This window comes from Necator americanus, chromosome V (genome assembly GCF_031761385.1).
Source record: "Necator americanus strain Aroian chromosome V, whole genome shotgun sequence".
NCBI lineage: Eukaryota > Metazoa > Nematoda > Chromadorea > Rhabditida > Ancylostomatidae > Necator > Necator americanus.
In genome coordinates, this window is record NC_087375.1 from 31,821,701 (window position 1) to 31,841,194 (window position 19,494).

The 19,494-nt window shown below is 37.6% G+C and overlaps 1 protein-coding gene across 1 annotated transcript in view; it reads left to right on the forward strand.

The window, feature by feature from the left end:
- Positions 1-8,786: 8,786 nt before the first annotated feature.
- RB195_015837 (uncharacterized protein) overlaps positions 8,787-19,494 on the forward strand; it is a gene marked incomplete at both ends in the record, with an annotated part of 33,999 nt that continues 23,291 nt past the window's right edge. The window contains 3 exons of the mRNA XM_064206737.1: positions 8,787-8,845; positions 11,669-11,714; positions 17,515-17,577. Coding sequence (XP_064062617.1) covers positions 8,787-8,845; positions 11,669-11,714; positions 17,515-17,577 — 168 coding nt within the window. The remainder of the gene's footprint in view (positions 8,846-11,668; positions 11,715-17,514; positions 17,578-19,494) is intronic.

Genomic DNA, 19,494 nt, shown 5'->3' on the forward strand with positions numbered 1-19,494 from the left:
CGTAAAAAATTTATGACGTTAGTACCTTTATTTAACGGAAAACAACGGGAAGGATAAGCTAAGCGAATTCACAACTACCTTCCTGGAAATTTCTGATAACGTTATCCAGCAACTGACGTTGTTTCCGATTTTGCATAAATCACAAGGTAACGGACTTTTTTCACGTTTTTTTTTTTGGAAAAGACGTTTTTCCCTAGACAGTTACAAGGGTTCATTGTTGTTTTTTTTTTCCATTTCCAAAGAAATTCCTCAATCTCCTCTCATGTTCCTCCTATGTTTGTTTATGAAATTATAGTTTGTATATAAAGTCTTATTAGAATATATGCTATTATTTTATGTACTTTAATAGTTGTCATTTTAATTATAATATATATATATATATATTATTTATGTTTTTAACCATAATATATTTTGTTTTATAACAAAGATGTAAAAGTTATAAAAATGAAACATGAAATTATAACTTTATGAAAAGATAAAGTCATAAGGTTGTTCCCGAACCTCCAATTTTTAAGTGTAGGATTTTTTTCGGGAACTTTTCTCTCAAATCTGTATTTTTCCCAAATTAATATTCTTAGTGTGAATTATTTCACGGAATTTCCAGAAATTTTGGTCGTTTCGTTTTTTTTCGTTCCAGTTTCACATTTTACACGTTCAAATAACAGATAACATTACATGAAAAAAATGTGAAATGAAAAAAAATTGAGATAGAATTTTTTTTCATTGTCCTTGTGAGAAATCATAATGTCCTTACACTATCTACTCTATAGATAAAAAAAAAACTAAAAGTGAATAAAAGTAAAAATCGCAGTAAAAATACATTTTATGATGTATTTGTCCTGGTTCCTGAAATATGAACAGCTCAGTAGGAGATAAAATATTTTTTTTTGAAACTACCATCACTCCATTATCTCTTAGACTTTCAACTCTACTGGAACTGGAGACCTCCAATCTCCTTCTATGGAGAAAAACTTGAAAAATTCCAGAATTCATTAGATGACACATCACCAGTTCCAAAGTGCTCTTCCTACGTAATTTGCATGTTTTTCCGTTTAGGATCATATCATAGGTGGAATGTTGAAATTGATGGGTGGAATGTTTTGATTATTCTCCTTATAATTAATGAGGAACGGTGACGTCAGTGTAATCCCACGTATAAAATTTTCGTGTAAGGACCAGATCCGAGAACTCTTCTTCCAGTCTCAGTCAGAACGCAGCCAAATATTAAATTCTTAGCTTTTCTTAGCTCGACAGTGATAAATAATAAATAATAGTAAATAAATAATAACAAACAATAAACAATAACAAATAGTACTGATGTATCTAAATCTTATAATTTTAAATTGATGGCGCCAACATGATGCAAATATTTGATTTGGAACGAATTGAAAGAATTTCTCGACGTCATATTCTGATGTATTCGTTGCGGTTGAATATAGGAAGTTATAGACGAAAAAAAAAATCCGGTATCAGTGAATGAGAGCCTGTTTTTAATTGTTTTGTTCCGTCGAAGCGAAAGGACGTAGCACGATAGCGACATTTGCGATTTCCATAAATCAAACCAAAGGTGAATTCTATTCGATGTTGTTTACCTTGATTGCTTCTCATATAAATCTAGCGGTTCATCGTTTTGTCCACACCTTCATTGCGGTGGCGGCGTCGCACTGTGTGACACAAACACACACACACTCACTCCGTTCCTTTTAGTGCAATTTTCGGTCATTTTTTAGCATTCCCTTTGCTGCTCACTACGTTTATACTCTCTTTCTATTTCTATATTTCTGTGGTACGGTGGCTAGGAATGTACGCAATTGCGAATGAACGTCTTCTATTTTACGACTCTATAAACATTGAGTTGTGTTACATCATTTATATTTACACAGACGCTCCGTTCCTTTAGTGAAGTTTTTGGTAATTCCTTTAGCCTTTCTTTTGCTGCAAACTGCGTTTATACTCCATCGACGTATTTCTGTGGTACGGTATCCACGAATGTACGCAATTGCGAACGTCTCTTATTTCACGACTCTTTTAATATGAAGTCTTATTGCATCATTTGTATTTGTATACCGTGATCATGGGACATTAAGCAGTTGACCAGATTGTGCCGGCGTCGGCCGCTGCTGACTCTGGGGAAGAAAACTCATTTTTTTCCTCACTATCGTTTCTACGGATGGTATAACCTATGCAGTTAAATGGTTCATTATGTATGGGGTTTCCCTGTTTTTTTTCGGACGTTTCACTAGTCTTAGCGCTAAATGTCAGAGAAGGATGCACGCGGTCCTTAGAGTGGGTCCAAATTCATGGTTCCGAGTATGTTTCAATTTGAAACCAGTATTTTTAAACTTTTTTCCGAAGAAAGCTCGTAGGAATCAATGTTTCCCGCACTATTTTCTTTGAAATTTCCCAACAAAAATCCAGCAATTTTACAGAGTTAGCAAACGTTGGCGGGTCCTTGAAAAAAAAAAAGATGATGAATGAAAAAAGTGAGTGTTGAAAAACTCTACAACGTTGGAATTTGCTTTGCGGTCGCCTTAGTCTTCGTTGTTTTAGTTGCTCGTCTATGATTTCTTAGCTCTAGATATACATACAGATAGATAGAAGATAGATACAGAAAATTTAAAGATTTCCCTGATTTTTCGCTGCTGCCGGAACTCATACACAGTTTGGAAGCGTTCCGCTATTTTTCGCTTATGAAATAGAGGTACTGTAATGGCTACAGTATGTTGAAAGCGGTATTATTTTTAGATTTGTATGTTATTTGCAAGTATTTGCGCAGCCCTACGCTTCAGTCACCATTCGTAATTTTAGATATCTTTTAGATATTAACGCTGAGTCATGAAAGAACCCATTTTTCAATAAGAGGTCCTAGCACGCATACGCTTGAATAAATTACCTTTGTTGATTAGTTACTGCTACATTTCCTGGTGAGTAACATTTTCTAGAGATTTAAAGAGATTAAATCCCTCCAAAATTTATGTGAACAATTATTAGTGCGCCGATGATCATCCCTAGAATTTTTATTTTTTTGAAAATATTTTGTTATGTACACATACGTACAGTCTCCTATTCTTGTGTTAACAAAAGCCACCGCAGTGCGTGCGTTGCAATTTATGAACCCTCTGCTGGATACGCTCACTCTCTGATCGCAACTCTGCCTCGCACCAAACGCGTACTGCGGTCATCGGTGTCAACATAAGTCACGCTCATAAGTAACTGGTGTTTTAGAATGAATTTATCTGATTGTCAACTTTCAAGCAACCAACAACGAACTTCATGAACTGGCTCCACCCACGTATCCATATTTTCTTTCCTTAAAGGCATCACCCTACGAATCTGAGGTGGTATGGATTTCAGGTGGAGTATTCGTATACGGGGTAGTAGATTATGGAGAGAGGGGTGATTTTGTCCATTTCTTCCTAATTGCCTTAAAAAACGTCCCGGAATATACTGCTTCGAGTGTTCCGGCGCGCTATTTTCTACAGTAAGTTCAATTGGAGCGCGCCAGCCTTGTGCACGCGCCGCATCTTGGATTCGTGGGGTGATGCCTTTAAGGACTATTGATATAGGTTCCGCATTTTATTATGAGTTATTATTACCAAGCTTCCTTGAAAAAAAAATACTCTGTCGCTGTGGATTTTCTTCGCACTATTTTAGATGTTTATTTTGGTTCTAGTTAGTGTTTGCGATGATGCCTCTTTTTTTTGTTTTTTGGATGCAGTGAAATCACATGAGTTTTGAATGATAATTTTTTTTATAATTTTATAAATATATCCCCGTTTCTCTGGTCGTATATTACTAATTTCATTTGGTCGTCCATCTGTTACACGTCGAAGTAGCATTGAGGAAAGCAGAGTAGATGGCGTTTGCTTTCGGTGCCTGTAAATTAGTGAGGAATACTTGTTCCTCCAGTTAATTAATTATAGCAATGTTTTTCGGAATCCACTGTTTATATTCTACGAAAGGATAGAGCTCCCTAACGAGTAATGATTAACTAGAACTTCATATTGCGGTGCCATTACCGTAATCCACTGCGTTCATTTTTTACGTGTTTTACGTTAGATATGCAGTACATATATATTTTGATCTATTTAATGAGTTGTTGGACGTTTCTATTTCCGAATCGTCGATGCTCTCGAATTAAGAGATTTTCGCAGATTTTCGACTAATCGAAATTTTGAATAATTCGATTCGCTAGATTTCTCACATATCGATGAGACATTCCAAATAGATCGATTTCTGCGGAGGGTTTTTTTTTTGAAAAGCGATCTGAATTCCCTTGAAAACTGGGTTCCGTTCGCTTCAAGCGAGCGATGATCCGTGATGTAGATCAGTTTGATATCGATTTCGATGACAGCTGTGATCACACGCGATTCGTTCGTGTACTCGTGCGATCATCATCATCATCACAATTCAGAAGCGAACGTGTTTTTAGTGCTTCTCGTGCATTTGTGTGCATAATGCCTATTGAATTACATTATGGAATGTCAACGAAACAGCCAACATTCACTTTTCGTTGGAATGAAAACCCCGTTTCGGATGTGTTTCCAAAGTTGAAATTTCGATTTCAATTTGCAACATAAACTCACAGTGCACGTATTTTGTGGATTTCACATTGATATCAGCGCTTTTGTCCTGGTCCTTCTATCATCTTTGCGTAATTTTTTCCCTCCAATATTTCAATCGATTTTTTTTTAGCAAATTGTCGTTAATTCCAGTAAAAAGGTTTGTGTTGATCTGTTCCGTAACCATTTTTCACTCGTCACCACTCGCTTTCTAATGGGTTCGTGAAGCGTTGAAGCGTGGACGGATCCGCGATAGGTTGAGGCATACAGTTTGATTCAAAAACATTCGTGTGCAGTTTGATTCAAAAACAGATTTTTTGGCGCCAAACCACTTCCATTCATCCATAATTTTTCGCTCATTTATTTTCTTCGCTTTTGTTTATTTATTTTTAACTTATTTATTTTGATTTTTGAAAGAAATTTTCGTGCTCCAAATTTCTGTCTCTTCCACATTAATAGACCTAACAACAACATACCTATTTAACAACTTTTATGGAAGAAAACTTCCATAAAAGTTGTTAAATATTTACGTGTAGGAATAGAGAATTATTTCAAAAACATTACGGTCATCGCCAAAAAAAAAAACAATAATTATAATTGTGTTAGTAAAAGTACTAACATAATAACCTCTGTGACTATCCAAAAACTAAATCCATAAGTTCTACTAAGTATTTGGGTAGGAACCCTGGATCGGAATAAGTAAATAGCCTAATTATAGCTCATTGAATTACATTTCTCAGATTTTCACACTCTACAAGAATATTTACGGGCATTACCCCACGAATCTGTGGTGGTGCAGGTTTCAGGTGGGTTATGCCTATACGGAATAGTAGATTATGGAGAGGTGGGTGATTCCGTCCATTCCTTTCTAATAAAAAATGGCCTGGAAGATGTGGCGCGTGCACAAGGCTGGCGCGCTCCAATCGAACTCGTTGTAGAAAATAGCGCGCCGGAACGCTCAAAGCCTTCGAATCTTCCGGTCCGTTTTTTACGGCAATTAGGAAAAAAGGATGGAATCGCCCTCCTCCCCATCATCTACGACCCCGTATAGGCATAATCGACCTGAAACCCACACCATCGCAAATTCGTGGGGTGATGCCTTTAAACGGAATTTATTTTAATATAATTCGTGAATTTATTTTTTATCCTTATTGAATTAAATGTAACTATTGAAGTCGTATTTTGGCCATTAATAATCGCCATAATTAACCATTTGTATTGGTATTTTTTTCAATATTTTCGCTATTTTCCTCCTTTTTTTTCTGCCATAGTATATAATTATATGTTCCTCTGGTTATCGCGTGATTGATTCCAATATAAAAAGAAGAAAATTGCCTCTTATCGACGGACTTATTAATTATTATGTGCCGAGCCATATTTTCCCCTCAGTTTATCGCTGATTCACCATCTGCTTCGTACAACTTCGCTGTTCCGATACGTAATTTCAATTAAATACATATGAAACGATTTTCTTGTATGTATTCCTCATACAATGATGCCTAAATCTTCTTCTGACCACCAGAATCAATCAAAAGATCATAATCTTCGCTATGACAAAGAATTCGCCATAATTCTCGTCGGACTTCATTTCTAACCGGCCATTCTGCTTATCTTACAATCTTTTTCACTGTATCAGTTCGGTTAAGTCGGAGATTCCCCCAATCTCGTCAATTTTTGACGGCACTGAACTTGCGCCAACGTATGTGTCGCAATTTTTCGGTGAATCGAGGATAGGTATCTTTTTTTCGAAGGTTTTCCCACTCGTTATCTTCTTTTGCTCGGCTTGAGCGAATACTTGAGGAACGTGCTGGTAATCAATAGATCGTTGAAAATTTCGAGCGGTCAGTTCCGATTCCCCGTTACCAATGCGCTTTTCATTCCAATTCGCAAAAAAAACTATGAAAACGTTATTGAAGTTGTAGAGCGTAAAATTTAAATCGTTTCGATAAAAAATGCTTTTGCTTCTGACGAACGGTCGTTGAACTCGTACAGCTCAGCGCACTCAGCGAAGCAGATGCAAATTGCAGTTCAGGTTGTAGCCGGCTATGTTGACAGATGAGTCAAGAAAGGAATAGGTGCGGCCTTTTCACCTTTTCGGAGCATAGGAACGAGATCCTACGTATCGTATCGATTTCGTTAGCGTAACATGCTTTGTTCCACGTTGTTCCAAATTGATCTACCAACTAAATTTAATGCCATTAATTAATTCTTAATTAGTCGAGTTCTAAATTTCATAATTGGGCCAGAATCGGAAACGGAACTGATTCGTGCTCGTTTTATTCCTTTCTCTGTCTTCTTCCTATATACTTAGTGTGTTTATCCCTATATATCCTTGCCTCATCCTTTTTGTCACACCACTAGACATATTAAATAAATAAATACAATGGATAATAAGAATAAACAAGAATAAATAAAGAATAAATAAACAAATAAATAAGTTCTCCTTATTATTATCCAAATATTCCTAATTTTCTTAATTCGCTTGCTGGATCTCAGGGGAATCCTCTCAATAACTTATTAATGATCTATTACAGTGATCATCGACTGATTCATTCAAATGGAAGAAAGTTGTGCTAAAATAAAATACTGTATGTTGTCAGAAGAAACATTTTTAGCGCCTTACTGAAAGGACTGCGTGAGTTGCAGCAGCCGCGTCGCGGTTGCCGGTGTCAACACAAGCGGGTGCCCCACCCTCCACACTCCCCAGCTGATCTAGGGGGACAAACAAGGACTGAGGTTGTTTTCGCTACCCGGAGGTTTGCGCTATGTTAAGCTGTTGGCGATGGAGCGCATTTGCTACTACTATTCATAAAACATTTCGATGAGTTGATCAATAACGAGTAATTTACGAAGAAATCGTTCTATAATACCTCCCTGAGCGTTTTCGCCGCTTCAGTTATCAGTTCTTATCAATTCAATTCTTATAAATTTTTGCAAGTAAGAAAAATAATAAAATCAATGAATAAAAATCGAGAAAAATTCGAGCTTTTTTCTGAAAGTTTAAAACAAGGATAATAAGGATAATGATGTAAGGATGGAGTGAAGACCTCGTTCGGTTCCAGATTAGTGCGTTGCCTGAAATATTAGGTGAAAGCCGTGCTTCTTCATCTGTAACCTATAATTTAGTGAAGGGTATCGTTGAGTAGACACCCTTTAATTATGGTCCTAAGGCGAAAACATAGAGTAGCTTCGCGTGGTTTCCTCAGACCAGCAAATAACCGTACATTATCCAGAGAAGCAAGCAAATTTCCCCGTTTATGGTGTGGAGCTATTCACATTGGAAGAAAATACACGAATTTCGTTACGGCAAACATATCATTAAATGGTCTCCCTGTATCACTCGCCATCGCTATGTTCCTGGAATTTTCTGGAATAGTAGTGAGAAGGTTAGAAAACCAAACAGGCTTTAGAGGTGCTCTCTGATCTCAGGAGAAGTGATCATCTGGTTGAAATTGAAGTTGAAGTTGAAGGTTAGCTGTACTTGCACGTGGCTACTGTAAAAGAAGGTTAGCTATTCCGTTGCTGATCTGATCTTCTGGATTTCAGAAATCAATAAGTGTCTCAAATCTCCTCCTAGGTGAGTTCAATGACGAACAGTATTCAACGGTGAGAATTTGGGATGCACTACTATTATTGTCGCAACGTACGGTCCATTGTACGCTTCTGCCATTGAATCATCACCGTTGCGTAATATTTGCAAACACTTTCGACTGGTCGAACTGTAGCAGCAAATTGTGTTTGTGTGGATTTTTTGTGTTCGGTCTCCGGCGATGCTGTAAACAACTTAAGGAAATGATAAGCCAACGGTCCGAAGTGATAACATCATTTTCATGGACGCATTCGAACGCGTTTTATGCGCTTTTTTTCCACACGCAAAATTGCTCCGCTCCGACGTTCGTGTTATTCAGCAAATCGCCTCTATTTCTACTACGATCATCATCCGTATATACCGTAATATTGGTTAGAGAAAAGTCCGCTGATAGTGGTGGTGGTGCTAATACTGAGAACTGGTTCCAGCAGAATCCTCTGATAAATGTCTTCTCATCGGGGTGGTCTGACTAATTTTTTCTACTATTTCACTATTTTTCGCCGTTCTAGTGGAAATTTATGTGCTTAGACTTTAGCAAAGATTTGCACAGAAATCTCGTAAATCTTCGACGGGGACGAGCGGGTTTTTTTCCGTTGAGAAAATATGTGGCCGTAGCGTAAGTAAACGTTTTCTAGATGCAATTACGCGTCTGCAAAAGTGAAATCGGCTGCGAATTCACGGATTCGGAGTGGAGGTGGCTGGAAATGCTTATCCGCCTAGGTTACTGCTTTAAAATTGTACTCTAACTCAAACAATCATCGAGTTCTACTTTTTTGCGTCGTTTTCAGTAACAATAGCCGCCTATAGCAGTGAGATGACGATTTTGAGAAAGTTGGGAGATTTTTGGTTTAACTGTTAAAATTATTTGGTTTTATTAGGTCACTTAACCATATCATTACTAAGCATTAAGTAAAAAATAAATACAAAAGTAGATATTATACTATTATTATTATTACTGTTATTATTATTATTATTTTTATTTTTATTTATAATTATTATTAATTATTAATTATTATTATTACTTTCATTACTGTTATTATTATTCCTTTCTTTCCTATTAATCCTATTGGTTCTATTATTATTATTATTGTTATTATTATTATTATTATTATTTTTATCACTATTATTGTTATTATTATTATTTTTATTATTATTATCTATTATTATTATTATTATTATTCTTAATTTCATTCCTACTCTTTTTATTCCTTTCTCTCTTTTTAATCCTACTAGTCTTATTATTATTATAATTATTATTACTGTTATTATTATTATTATTATTATTTTTACTAATTATTATTTCTATTACTATTATTATTATTCCTTTTACTACTATTATTCCTATTATTTCTATTACTACTATTATTTCTATCATTATTAATAAAAAAAAACTTTATCTTATCTTTTTTTATAATAAGAACTAAAACTATGAGCACTTGCCCTGGTTACCAGGATAAGGGGATTATTATTTCTATTGACTTGACTTAAGTAAGTCAAGTAAGTCTATTACTATTATTATTATTCCTTATTATTATTTGATTTTATATTTTATCATGGAAGGTTGGACGAGTTTTCTTGACTTGATGTTGAAAAACTGCTATCTTCCTGATCTTCCAGGATAGCGGCACATACATTCTTAGCAATGAAATCAAGAGAATATGTGGTGACATTTTAAATGTTTTCACGCGTGCGTAAATAAGGTCAGGTGATGAGAATTTGATAAGCCCAATTCCTCACACATCACCTCAATACACGTACGAGTAACCTTGGTCTTTTTTCGGCTTTTTCTGGCTAGTAATTTTTAAGTTCTTATTAGGTGTAGTTTTAAGTCTTCAGTTTTCTTAGTTTTAGCAGATTTTTAATTCTTCATAGCCTGCGGTCGTACCGCTCTTCGTCTGAATCAGGCTACAATTGATTTTGAACTTATCCGTAAAATTTTTTAGCTCACGTAGGTTTTTTTTTCCAGAGACACTGAAAGTCCCTTTGTTGTCACCTTATTTGCTCATATCGGATATTTTTGTATTCTTTTAAACAATATCTCTCTATTATCATCAGTTTCTATTTTTGTTTCTTCTAGAATTGTCTAATAAAGAGAAGAATTTTCAACTCTTCTTCGTTATCACTTATCTTTTTCCATTCTGTTATCTTTATTGGCTATTTGGCGTTATTGGGGAAAAAAATGAAGAAAAGAAAAGAACTACGCGGACTTTGGTCTGCGGACATTGTGGATTCTCTTCTTGCAGACAAGGTTTATTTGATTTTCTGAAAAATATACAAATTTAGAAATGGATGGGCGAATAAATCCTTATCGAATGATATTCAGGAAGTATTTTTTGGGAAATAACAAAAAAGAAATTCCTCAGATCCAGTCCTTCCGATTTCCTTTGGATACGTAACGTGAAAGAAAGTTTGAAAAGGAACGCAGTTCCTTATCGGCCGGCGGAACGAGGAACAAAGAAGACGTGGAAAAAGAGGACTTGGCGGGGAGCAGAAAAGTTCAAGCATTCGTTGAATCGTGACCGAACTCTTCACTCCATGTTTCACTCCACTCTTCGCTCCACGCTCTGCTCTCTTTCTTAAGTTTTCCCTTTGAAGACCTTGTTGACTACGGTAAATAATATGTCATAAATAATAAGTCTCTAACAGATATGAAAGTGTTCCAATCAACAACGTTTATTAGTTAGCTTCAATGTTCTCTTTTTTTTTGAAAATTAAGGAAGACATGCCGGAATTGCATGTAAAGAATTCCCTTATGCACCGCCTTGAGACTGAGTACAAGAGAATTTCGTACTGATGTTCACCTGACCGACTGCGACGCAACCGCTCGCTTGGTATTTTTTGCACTCGTGCTTAGTTTTTTTTTGTGAGCAATGATTGCCTTCTCACAACTTATAAAATCTTCACCAAAGTAGAATCTTCTGCTAATAACTGAAGATTTAATAAATTATTTGATTTAGTTATCGTATTATTATATTATATCTCGTATATTTTAATTATTTAATATAGTATCTAAGTTTGATTTTAAAGGTTCTTTATCAAATTAATTAAATTAAATTAGTTAATTATCCTTCACTTCACATTTTTTCTGGTTCCTGAGATTTTTTCAAGTCCAATTAGGAAAAAATCTTTTTTTTTTGAAATCACAAATCAACATCAACACAAGAAATCAACATGTGGTTATGATTATAGAAGAAGTTTTTGAAATTATTTACCCCTGTGGTTCCCGATCCCGAAAGTTCTTTGTGCCGTTTGTTGCTGACCACGGGCAGAAGCGCTGAATCAGCCATCGTTGCTGACCATCACTAATTGAATGCACACGGATCCGTCCGTCGAGCGTTCGAATCGCTCCTCCGCGACCTTTCATTCCTCCACCAAACAACTGCCGTGCTCACGGGAATCGAGTAAATTCATGAAAATCCCTGTATGATAAGGGGTTTCGAGCAAAACACGTGTATTAATCAATTAGGATCCAGTATAGGATATCGATCATTTCATTCAACTGACTGACGGTAACCAGCTGTGGCTGGGAATTTGGTGAAAGTAACAGCAGTATCCGACTAACTGTAAGTTCCGTAATACGTATACGTATAGTTGCGATTAGTTGCGACGATTTCTAGTTCGTTCAAAGACGTTCACCCTGACCGCAATTGCGACCATTCTCTTCTGTGTGCGTATGTGTTTGGTTTTTTGACGGTATCGAATAACGGGAGCGCCGATAATTATCTACAAAATTGCTGACGGGAACGTGATTGAGCGAAGCGAAACGTTTTGATGTACCTGGGGTCACGTTATGGGGATGTCCGAGTTTTCTTTTTCTTTTCTGTTTAATTTTATCACTCTCCTATCACCTTGGATAATGGTTTCATCGATTTTTTCCGCAAAAAGAAAACCTTTCAAATGAGGGGGTGAATTCAAATTTTTTCCAAAAATATTTCTTGAAGGACCATTAAAGCTGTACTGAAATTAAAGGAGGCAACCATTTACGTTATCAAAACGTACACAAAAATTGTTCTAATTGCTCCCCAAAAAAAGAAACCACCCTTTAAAAAAGGACGGAACTTTTAAATCTCTAAAAACTTGTTCGTTCTATCATTTTAGTCGAAAATAAAAGAAAAATTGCTAAAATAACGGTGGAAACCACCATGAAACAAAGAAATTCGTCTCTTTTCTACATCTTTTCAAATCAAGGGACCTTAAATCACCCCACGAATCTGAGGTGGTACGGATTTCTCGTAGAGTATTCTTATAGGGGATAGTAGATTATGGAGAGGTGCTGATTCCGTCCATTTCTTCCTAACTGCCGTAAAAGACGGCCCGGAAGATGCGGCGCGTGCGCAAGGCTGGCGCGCTCCAATCGAACTCGTTGTAGAAAGTAGCGCGCCGGATTGCCCCAAGCTGTATCGTTCGGGCCGTTTTTTTACGGTAATTAGGAGGAAATGAACGGAATCACCCTTCTCTCCATAATCTACGATCCCGTATACGAATACTCCACCTGAAATCCGTGCCACATCAGATTCGTGGGGTGATGCCTTTAAGTAAAGATTGATCCAGTAGATTTATTGCCTAAGGAACTGCACACTACACTTAGCTTCAATCCAAGAAATCCTGGAAAGTCGATTCTCTCCCTCTTTTTAAACAGAGAGTTCTGTGCTCCTAGATATTGGTTTATGCGAGATTTTGGCTCTTAACTATGGATTTGTACGATATTTCGTGAAGTTTTCGAAAAAAAAAACCTTTTTTTATTTCTCCGCCGCTACCTTAAGAAACACTGGATCACAGAAAATAATGTGAGCGAAGAATCTACTGGATTTCGGGAAAAAAAAGAACACCTTCCGCACCTAATTAGGCCCAGTTCTATTGGGTTTACGGCTCGCATCACCTCATCCAGCTAGTGTTTCCGGTTGTGCTGTCGTTTAGCTACACAACACCTAGCACCTGTTTCTTAATGATGTCCTGGAGCAATCCGAAGCCCCCAATAAAACGGGATTTTTTGTTTAAATCTTATTAGACCGGCGGCTACTTGCGACTACTTCCAAGTTGAACTCATTCTGAGTTACCATACAACATTATCTTTCATTTCAAGTTCTTCTCTACCTCGTTCTATCCAATTCATCCAGAACTTTTCAAAGTTCTAGTTGTCCAGCTGTTTTTTTTTTCTGCTGAAAAATGGCATAGGAACGTGTTTTTCTCAAGTAATATCTCATCCCCGGAACTAGTAGTCGTTTAAAATACTGGTTTGAATCCTAGTAAGTATAAAATACCACACGATATCATCGAAATCCAGTAGGAGTATAGTAGAGTTGTAGAATCAGAACAGTTTCTTCCAAGTCCCTTCAATTTCCTAATTTCCTAATTTCCTTTGTTCTTTAAATATTCTACAGTAACCAGAGGTGCACTACTTATTCTTACACCTTCTTCAGCGATTTAGCCTCGTTTCATGTTTTTTTTTCGAAAAAGTATTCTTATGTGATCACGATATAAATGACCAATGCTTCACTTAGCCTAGATTGCGCTCTATATGTCCTACTTTAACTCAACCACCTCACCTCGTTCTCAAGTTTCTATGGAGGTTCATACTTCTGCATCTCTTTGTCTGCCTTTCCTCCAGCCTCTTAAGCACAAATTTCTACTTTTTCTAACTTTTTTCTCTAATTTATAAGCTTAGGAAAATATGGATTTTCTTCTATAGGATGGAAAAATTCAAATTTTAGATGAAGTGGATTATTTTTAATTAAGGCACATCTAGACTTCACTTTATTGCCTTTCGTTGTTTTTATTTCATCTACAATAAATCCTAAATTTGTTTTCATTTTGCTCAATTTCTTTTGTATTAATTAATTAATTAATTTGTTTATTTATTTATTAAAAAAAAAGCTCATTCGTTAAGTTTATTTGAGTGCATCTTAAATTTCCAACAAATTTCTGAAATCCAGAAATTTTCAGAACTTGTGCCATCTAACAAATAAATTTTTAAGGCTCCCTAGTGGCGTTCATAGATGTAATAACGTAGCTTGCACACGTCCCTAGCAATTGGTGATTATCGATCGAACGTTGTGGTGTAGTGGTGTAGCTTGTACTTTCTGAACGTATTGCGTTTCGTCTCTCATAGCTTTACGCTACCAGTAACATCGCTCCTAATCTAGGCGGCGTAACTTATGTTTGTCCGAATGGTGTTGCTGTGGACGCGTCGCGGTCGTCCGAGTAAACATAAGTGCCGACAACAATGACTGTTTGTCCAGGCAACGGCACGGTAAATATTCTACTGGAGCAACGCAGAACATAGGGAACGGGAGATCTCAGCGATAGTAAGTGCGTGCGTTGCCCTGGATGCGTCGCGGTCACCTGAGCAAACATAAGTACCAGCGACAACAACTGTTTTGTGGTTAAAAATGTTTTTTTTCCAAAGATAACGAGTTCAAACTTTGAAAGTGTGCTAAACTCTGGTGCACCCGAACTTGAATATAAAACGAGAAAAAAAAAACGGATTGATAAATCGAACTGGGTGTTTTGGACTTTATGGGGCAGGGGATTCCTTTGTTGATAGGCCGCCTAAAGGGGGATTACATTAAAATGATATAGGAACACATCTATTCTTAATACGGTAGGTTCCCTTTGTGTATGTGTGTGTGTGTAAGTCACGTTACGCTAACTGCGACGTAAAGTTGAAACTAATGAGATTTATAAACCATTTCATTCCAACGATGTCCATTAAATCCCAAATCTAGTCCAGCGGTCAGATTGCGCATTCGTCGACGACATCGTAACGTGTGCCGTTAAGAGTCGTTTTATTCTGACGCGCATTTTGTTAGGTCTTAAAACGAAAATGTTCGTTAATGTTCATTTAGGATTCTTTTCTCATTTCTTTCAAAGAAAACTATCCTTAACTTATTCTATGGCAGTTCTTGCTACAGTATACATTTTTAACGCATAATTTATAATCTAGAAGTTACCAGAGTGGTTCGAGAAAGTTTAATGTTTTGATTTATTTCAACTATAACTTGTCAGACAAATTTTTGCTAATCCTTGGCTGAAAACAATGTTTTAAACAAGTTCCTAAAACAATCTTTTACGGCTCCAGTTGATCTTGCATAATTGGTAACTTTTAAGCATTGTCGCCTTGTTTTAATTCTTTTTTTTCGGTGTGAAAAACCTCAATAAAAAGAAATTGACGTTTAGGGAATTTTTTAAGTCGAATAAATTTTTAGTTTTTAATTTAAAAAAGAGATTAAATTATTTTTCAAACTTTTAAATTTGACTTTAATAAAGATGATTATTTGGAAATAGAAGTAGCGAACCTACATAGCACCATCCATGGAACATATAGAACCGGATAATTTTCTGAGCCCCCTCGTTGTCTTCTAGAACTTGTCCGATAGGAATCATTGAAAGAACTCAACCTTCATTCGGAGAAAGAGCGAAAAAAAAAACGAGTAGCGCTGAATCAACTTGAAAAGGTTGATATTCGCATGTAAACCATATCTCCGTACCACTTGAACGAACTCCGAACAACTCAAAAAAGAAAAAGAACAACTCGCAGTGCGAGTGTTTATATAGCGGCACCACCGTATTCCTAAGTGTAATCAGAGGATTACACTCCGTCTACTCGTGTCCATCTGATAAAAATTATAAAAAGATGCCTCCGTCGTGCGTGACTTTCCGTACGATTTGCGTTAATCCACCTGATTGATACAGTCCAAGTCAAAATTCCCATCCCGTTCGCAGCATCGCGGCAGGACCTCCCGGCGTGCGCGTTTGCGATAGCAGCCGAATGGGTGGAATTCGAGTAGGAAAATTTATTCTTCAACCTTCTAAGACTCTTTCAATTTTCTCTTTTCAATTGTTTTTCGCTAAAGCGTTCTCCTCAGCCTTGTTTTAAGCGACTCAGTGCTGGAGTCAAAATTCTGAGTGTGAGTGAGAATTTTGAGTAAAAGGAGCGGAAATTGTTGGATTGTCCGTGAAAAATTGGAACACATTTTTCGGATTTATTTTTATTTATTTATTTATTTATTTATTGCAGAAACGCGTTTAGTCAACAATGTACTCTCCATCATCCATCAACAACTCGTACCCATCGCTGAGCGAAAAAACGGTTGTCATTCGCTCAGAGGACAGCGACTCAAAGAATGACCTTTGCTCCTTTTGATCATTTATACTACGTGCAGCGCGATCGCTCTTTTAACCACTGTCCGTGGAAGGTTCTGGAATGTCCTCTTTGATGCCGGAACAATTAGACTTGGCCTACCTTTTATTCCAGAGAAAACTAATGATTTCTCGCAATGCCTCATTAGACCTTCCGAAAAGCCTAATATTTAATTGTGAGGGTGTAAAGCGTTTATAGTTAGAGATATTAAACCGAGCGACTGTAACCGCTCCCCAGAAACAGTTCTTTGCTGCAATGAACGAATGAAGGATGCCAGGGTTCGTATAGAGGTAATTACCTGCTGAGGATGTGCGACGGTCACATCATGAAGAAGGACACTTTGAGGGCAACAGCGGAGGAAAGTCGTTCCCATGTCCCGTACCGTATCCAAGCACCTCATCCTCCCTAATTGCAACCTTTTCGCAAAGAGGACTACTACTGTTTGTTGTTGTTGTTGTTATTTTCCTATACATTAACATTTTACATACGGGCATTTAGCCAACCTTTCCAAATTAATGAGCGTTTATACTCTATCTAATTGAAGCGGGCGACGAGAGCGATATACCGGCGAAACACGCATTTGTAAAGTAAGTCCAATCAGGCAGAAATACAGTAGCAGAACCTGCGATGCGGCCTGATGTGAGACAATAAACTTAGCAAGAACTATGTGGCAGCGGAGCGATGTGGAGAGTGTATTTATTGATCGCTAGTTTATCGCCCTTGTCGCCAACTTCAATAGGAGCGAGTATAAACGCTCATTCGATAAGTTGGTGGAAATTAGAAAGAAGTGGTAGTGTCTTGTAGCATATCCAAACAAATTTTATTCTATAATTTCTAAACGCATTTTTGATAAGGGACAAAAAATATATGCTAGAAAAAAATACAAATCTCAAGTAGAAAATTATCACACTATTTTTTTCTGTTTTTTCTTTCCTGTCATATTGCTACTTTTTTTCTAGAACGTACGTGAGCTTGTTGATAGGTTTTTATACGATTTGCCTGTAATCCTCGCGATAACGATAAGGACGACCGCATAACGCCGTTTACTCGTCCCCGTCGTAGTTCTTCTCGATTTTTCTCAAATATTCTCCTATGAGGAAAATTTTTGCCCTCATTGATGTGATGATGATAATAATGTATCCATGATTTTCATAAGAGCTTAACGTTCGATATGTAGAGAGAAAAAAAACCTGAGGTGGAAAGAACAGATAAGACTTTTTCAGGATCATCACTCACGCTTCCGTATGAGGCACAAAACTAAGAAGAAGAAGACGAGAAACGAGAATGTAGGTTATTTTTTTTCTTTGGTAGAAGGGGGGAGAGGAGGGAAATTCCTGTGTGATTTAAGAAAATCTCACATATGCACCTAATTTTCGTGACAGTTGTCCTGTGAGAGAAAAGTTCATTTGAAACGCATGTGAATAGGATCCAGTTTGGGTTCGGAGGGCACACGTCAAAGTACAGTACAGGTTCACGTTGTACAGTAGCGACTGATCGTATTCTGTGCGTCCACCAGCTCGGATCGACACGGAAAATTTTCCAGGAACATCCAGAAGGTTACGAGACAGTAGAAATCCGACCTGTCTAGCTATCTGTGGATCTAGTCCGTGTTCTTCCCTGAATCTCAGTGTCAATTGGAAAAAAGTGCAAATTAAAAATAAATTTCCATAGATCATATCATAGATGTGATATGGTTGACAGCTCTGCAGATCCTCGACTTTTTTCCCCTTCCTGACATATCATGTCATATAAGTGTAGGGAATTTTCACTAGTGTGGTCAATGATATGAGAGATTAGCACTTGGAAAAAACGAAAAAGGTTTTCTGTCCATCATTCCCTTAGAAGCTGTAGCTTCAGCTGAAAAAAATATCTGTCACTACACCCATATGCACCCCACCCGCACCGAAGTTGTTTGTGAACACATCGCGTTGATTGTGTGCGGGCGCAAAACAAGTTCTTTCTCACTTCTTCGTGGAATGATTAATGTATGGATCTCGATTTATCATTAAAGTCGAAAATGTTTATACTTTTAGTTGGCGCGCACTCGAACTATGAACTGTGAGTGCGGGCAGTCAGAAGTTTTTCTTAATTTAGGTGGACGACACGAACGTGAACTATGAACTGTGAGCGTCGTCCGCCAGAAGTGTTTATACTTTTGGACGACGTGAACGCGAACAGTGAACTGCGAACGCGGCCCGCTAGAACTGTTTGTACTTTTGGACGACGCGAACGCGAACAGTGAACTGTGAACGCGGCCCACTAGAACTGTTTATACTTTTGAGCGACGCGAACGCGAACTATGAACTGCGGGCGCGGATGGCCTACTTTGAAAACAGAGCACATCAACTGATTACTCTCACACAATAAACGCAGTCATAGTTCCAAACCAGGGGTGCTTTTCTACGTAGATCATTATGCATCGAGATCACGTCACTTCATAATGATGGCCCTCGACGTTGTCGCTTTTCACGCCATTGTGTTCATAGTCGACTACAAAAGGACTGTTGACAGGGCGCAAACAAGTGCTTGCATAATAGTGCAGCGCGAGCGCTTGAGACTCCGTACGCATACGCAGTGCTCGATCACTGTAAGACGAAGTGCAGAATGACTGAGAACTGGAAAAAGAACACTATAGTCGGGTCAAAACGACATGAAGCACGGTGCACTTGCACGCGCGGTCGAAACGGGACGGTGGAGGCAGCAGACGGAACCTGTATGGGACCTTCGCAAACTGCAGCGATAGGTGGTGCCAGCAAGGTTTCCAGTACGCTCCTAACCGCTGCGCTCCACCGCGCCGTCTCGAGTGAAGCCGCGTACGCAATTGCACCGTGCTTCATGTCGTTTTGACCCTACTATATATTATGTGGGGCAGGCGGTGGAAGAAAATGTAGAGCGCGACAGTATGCGGTCCCATCTGTGAGTGTATTTATGCGGTCAATGACTGCACCGCACTTGGTTACTTTCAGCTAGAGGGCGTGCCCGGACGAGTTTCCCCGAGGTGTTGTTTTTTTGGGCGCTATTTTTTTTAGAAGCTCATGTTCTTGGTATTTTGACAGACTAGTAGGGTTCTTGGAACTATGTTCATATTTGATATATTGTGTTTTTTTTTGTCGACTTGAATGGATGTATTGTGTTGGTTCTTCTTCTTGTGATCGCAGTATTCTTTTTGTAATCTTTTGGAGAAAGTGCATTTAGTTCCACAC